At 53.7% G+C, this 5,263-nt stretch overlaps 1 protein-coding gene across 1 annotated transcript; it reads right to left on the bottom strand.

Moving 5' to 3' along the window:
• Positions 1-1,153: 1,153 nt before the first annotated feature.
• On the bottom strand, positions 1,154-4,073 carry LOC103204665 (patr class I histocompatibility antigen, A-126 alpha chain-like). The gene is made up of 7 exons (XM_042782177.1): positions 4,001-4,073; positions 3,468-3,737; positions 2,909-3,184; positions 1,979-2,254; positions 1,798-1,905; positions 1,361-1,393; positions 1,154-1,215 (listed from the first exon to the last, which is right to left on the bottom strand). The coding sequence occupies exons 1-7, from the start codon at positions 4,062-4,064 to the stop codon at positions 1,154-1,156; spliced, it is 1,089 nt and encodes a 362-aa protein (XP_042638111.1). The 5' UTR covers positions 4,065-4,073.
• Positions 4,074-5,263: the final 1,190 nt, after the last annotated feature.

Here is a 5,263-nt window from a genome sequence, read left to right as displayed (position 1 = left end):
TACGCTTGTGAGCCATTTACCTAAGATAAATCTCTCTCTCTCTCTCTCTCTCTCTCTCTCTCTCTATATATATATATATACTTTGCTGGTTTTTTGTGTTTCTCTAGAGAACCCAATCTAACACAGATGATAAGCAAAATGACTCCTGTAGCAGTCAGATGAGTGACACCCACTGCAAATGAGACCAGAACTCTTACACAAGAACATAAATAGGCATAATGTTCTGTAAAAACAAACACACAAAAAATAATCACACAAATGATGGGGACTAAAGGCTAGAGTTAGGTGTGAGCCAGGGGGACTAAGCCACTAGAAGTGGTCATTGCCTATAGCTCTAGAGACAGGACAAGGTCTAGGTGTGTCTGAGTCCCTGTGATCACAGAACATAGTTGGACAAGGTTCTACTGAACGGACAAGGAAAATAGTGATGTGAAAGTTGTCCCAGCTGAGAAGTGACCATGTCAATGCCCATGCTGTCCTGAGCACTGACTGGGCACAGGCCCCATCCACACTCAGCTCCTCCACTGCCTTCTCCTGTGTTTATCTGTGACACACTCAGTACAGAAAACATGTGGATTCTGGAACATTCTCACGTTTTAATTTATTTCCTCTCAAGTTTTCAGAATTTTCCTCTTTTAATTAACCTATCAACCTACCACTTGGCAAAATTTGAATGATTGAATACATTTTCAGATTCTCATTTTCAATTCATAAGTGAGACACTGCATCTCAGAGCAACAGGGCATTAGGTCAGGGATGGAGATATTCTGGACCCACCTCTGCTGGAATGGGGAATATAGATTATGGAAGGGACTCAGTGTGGGGAGAGGGTCCTGGTGGGCAGGAGCATGTTAGTCCCTCCACATCCTCACATTATGCTGATTGGAGAGCAGACACAGTCAGACACCAGTTGCAGAAGAGAAGTCAGGAGTTCTTGAATCCCAAAGGAGGTGCTGAACAAATCTTGTCTCACTTTGTCCTACACAAGAACTATCTCATGCTACAGAAGAAAAGAATCATGAACAAATTCAGGTCAGTCACTGTAAGTGTTGACACTCTGAACACCCCATCACAATCTCAAAATGTCAAAATCCAAAGACTCCCCATGACCCAGTCATGTTACTCAATCCTCAATTCCTCCCACATACCTGGTCTACAGGGTCTTAATCTGAGACACCGTGAGAGACACATCAGAGTCCTGAGCACTGTCGCTGCCTGGAGAAGAATAAAAGCAGGATCTGGTCAGATTCCTCAGGAGATGAGACCAAGAGAAAGGAATTATGGGGTAGGGGGCTCCCATGGGATCCCATCTACACTGTCCCAAGGGTCTCAGAATCAGCTTCCCTCCTCCCATACTTACTTGCAGCTTGAGCATACTTTCCTCCTTTTCTACCTGTGGGAGGAAAGCATTCTGTGAGGGACTGGAAAGGAGGCTCCATGAGATCCTAGAAGAGCCCGCTAGTGCTGGACCTCAGAGAAGTTTCCAGAACTGTGACTGCAGATCCAGGGCAGGATGAGGAAACACATGGAAAGATGTGCAGGGATTGGAACAACCACCCTCCTGGAAGTCTCTCCTCAGCAGGAAACTTCCCATAACCTCAACTACGGGGAATCAGGTCTCCAACATCAGAACCATTAAGGTGAAATATTTACCCTTCATTTCCATATGTGCTTCACAAAAGAATAATTGTTAGCACACAGGTCTCTAGACTGGATCAGCTAGTGTGGATGGTGCCTACTTGGTACTTGAAATTTCCCAGTGGGACAAGAAAACTCAGACTTCACCTCCATCTTTACCTGAGCTCTTCTGCTTCCAGATCACAACTCCCACCACAACGCCAATGATCACAACTCCAAGGACAACCAGGCCAGCAATGATTCCCAGGATGGAGGTGGTGGGCATTTCTGGAAAGAGAAGGGAAGTGAAGAGCCCTGACAGTTTAGAGGGCTCAAGAAGGGCTCCTTGTCCTCTCCTTACCCAATCTTAGGGTGAGGGGCTCAGGCAGCCCCTCATGCTGCACACGGCATGTGTATCTCTGCTCGTCTCCAGAGGGAACCACCACAGTTGCCCACTTCTGGAAGGCCCTGTCCTCTGCTGGCCTGGTCTCCACAAGCTCCATGTCCTGGGTCTGGTCCTCCCCATCCCGCTGCCAGGTCAGGGTGATCTCCGCAGGGTAGAAGCCCAGGGCCCAGCACCTCAGTGTGACCTCGCCATCAGTGAGGTGGTGATGGGTCACCTTTGTCTTTGGAGGCACTGAGGGGAAGGATCAGACAATTCAGGACCTCTGCATTACCTCCCATGGGCCACCTCAGCAGAGCTCATGTGATCATCCTGAGATTGGACAGGACAATTGGGTTGGGGGAGGGAGAGCAAAACCCAGACATCAGCCTCGTGCACAAATATCTGCAATATCACCTATTCCTTGGAAAGTTCTAGAATGAAGGTGAGACAGCCCAGAGTTGGTGGCTCCAAGTGTCTGAGGGGAAGAACTGGGATTTCTATCTGACTTGGATGGAGGCTGAGAAATTCTGAAACATTGGAATCATACCTCCAAACTCACTGGGTGTGGGGCAAAGAACTAGGCCCAGGAAATACAGCCCCCTGTGGGTCCCAAGGCTACATCCAGGATCAAAGGGAACTGCTGCTCAGTCAGGTATCATCTCCCCTACTCTCCCCAGAGAAAGTGGATCCCTTAACTGTCAATTGGGGAGAAAGGAGGGCTCCTCTGGGCAAGTCACTCTCTGGTACATGATCTGGAAATCTGCCTAACCCCTCAGTTTCCACACCCATGCGAGGGTGTAATTTGCAGTCTGTTCCGTTTTCCTCTCCTCCTTTTCAGAGGCGAACATGGTGGACACAGTCCCAGCTCTAAAACAGTTTGGGGAGGCGCCCCGCGGCCCCAGGTACCTGTTCGCAGCAGCGTCTCCTTCCCGTTCTCCAGGTATCTGCGGAGCCACTCCACACACCTGCCCTCCAGGTAGGCCCTGTAGTGATCCGCCACACCCGCCTTTTCCCACTTGCGCTGCGTGATCTGAGCGGCCGTGTCCGCCGCGGTCCAGGAGCGCAGGTCCTCGTTCAGGGCGATGTAATCGGCGCCATCGTAGGCGTCCTGAAGGTACCCGCGGAGGAGGCGCCCGTCCGGCCCCACGTCGCAGCCAAACATCCTCTGGAAGGTGTGAGACCCTACCCCGCCCTACGGTCAGCGTCGGTGAGAGATGTCCCCGGGGGCACCGCGACCCCGGGGTCAGCCCCGTCCCCGCGACCCTGACGGGCGGCGATGGTCAGAGCGCATTTGGGGCTAAACTGAAAACGAAACCGCAGCGAGGGAGTCACCGCCGCCCTTCCCGGGTCGATGGCCGGGCGGGTCCCGCGGCCTCGGGGTGAAGTTCGGACCCGGAGACTCGGGGCGACCCGTCCGTGGGGACGAGGGGACTCGTGACCTGCGACCGGGCCCGGCGTGGCTCACCTCCCTCGCTCTGGTTGTAGTAGCCGCGCAGGGTCTGCAGGTCCACTCGGTTAGTCTGTGCGTTGTCTTTGGAGATCTGTGTCTGCTGGTCCCAGTACTCCGGCCCCTCCTGCTCCATCCACGGCGCCCGCGGCTCCATCCTCGGATTCGGGGCGTCGCTGTCGAACCTCACGAACTGAGTGTCGTCCACGTAGCCGACGATGATGAAGCGGGGCTCCGTTCGTCCAGGCAGGGACGTGGCGGTAGAGAAATACCTCAGGGAGTGGGAGCCTGGGGGCGGGGGGCGGCTGAGACACCGACCCTCCCCCGCGGCGCCCGGGTCCCGGGGCGATGGGGTCGGGAAGGGAGGAGACGCGAGGGGCTCGCGGACGAGGCGGGGCGACGGGAGGAGCGGGGCCGGGAGTCGGGTGCGGAGAGGAGGGACGGGAACCGGGGCGGCGGGGACGCGGCTGCTCCGAGGGTCCAGCGTCCCCGCCCGGCGCCCCCTCGCTCCTCCCTCCGCAGAGGCCGTTCCCTCCCGACCCCGTACTCACCCGCCCGGGTCTGTGTCAGAGCCAGGACCCCCGAGAGGAGCAGGAGGAGGGTCCTGGGTGCCATTACTAGATCCTGGGGATCTCGGGCGAATCGGAGTGGGTCGGAGTGGACCTTACTACCAACCAGGAACCGCGCTGACGGTGACTGGCTTCTCCAGAAACCGGAGACCCAATTGAAGTGAGAACTGCCCTGCGTCATCTGTGTCTGGGCAGAAGGAGCTGACACAGGTTGTGAGAGGGAGAAGTGAAACCCCCAGGAGGCGGGGAATCCCCACAGTGCTAGTCCTCCCCACCCGACATAGCCTTTGGGGCAGAGAGTCATGCTTAAGTACCCGCCCTCTGCACTGACCCTGCTCCTTCTGCTACACTATCTCCTTCAGTCCTGGGCCTTCCTGCTGAAGTCAGAGGTTCTTGCCATTTTAATAATCTCTTTGTTGATATTGTGTGCCCTGGAGTGGATGATACAAAAACCAAACCAACCTCACTGCCATGGAGTCGACTCCCACTCAGCATTGTTGTTGTTGTTATGTGCCCTCGAGTCAAACCCGACTCATAGAGACCCCTCCTTGGGTTTCCGAGGCAGTATCACTACGGAAGTAGGATTGCCCAACCTTCCACTCAGCATAGCAGCCCAATAATAGAGTAGAACTGTCGCATAGAGTTTCTTAGCCTGTAATCTTTAAAAGAGCACATCCCCAGGTCTTTTCTCCTGCAGAGCAGCTGGTTGGTTCCTTGGCCCTCTGGTTTAGCAGCCAAGCTCTTAACCATTGTGATATTAGGGCTCCTTTCAATTCTGCTGAGGTGGTGCCTAAGGTAGTTGACTTAGGCTAACCAGCAGGCTGGCGGTTCAAACCCACCAGCCACTCCTTGCAAGGAAGATTGGGCAATCTACTTCCTTAGTGATACCGCGGGGAACCCAAGGAGGGGTCCCTATGAGTCACATGCAACTTGGGGCGGTGAATTTGGATTTTTTGGTTCTTAAAAAATAACGAAGAAACCAAAGAGATTTTGTTTATGTGGGTTATATCTACCAATATTTGTTGTTTTTGTTAAGTGCTGTGGAGTAGTTTCTGACTCATAGCGACCCCATGAACAGCAGCATGGAACACCGCTGGATCCCGGCGCCAGCTCCATGATCCCTGCTTTACTTGAGCCCATTGTCACAACCACCGTGTCAATCCATCTCCTTGAAGGCCTTCCCCTCTTTCATTGACCCTCCACCATACCAAGCATGACATCTTTCTCCAGGGAATGGTCCCTTCT

The sequence above is a fragment of the Orycteropus afer genome, unplaced genomic scaffold, assembly GCF_000298275.1.
Source record: "Orycteropus afer afer isolate SDZICR_OR568_19922 unplaced genomic scaffold, OryAfe1.0 scaffold00255, whole genome shotgun sequence".
Lineage (NCBI taxonomy): Eukaryota > Metazoa > Chordata > Mammalia > Tubulidentata > Orycteropodidae > Orycteropus > Orycteropus afer.
Note: the sequence above shows the minus strand (reverse complement) of the source record. Positions and strands in the feature narration are given on the sequence as shown.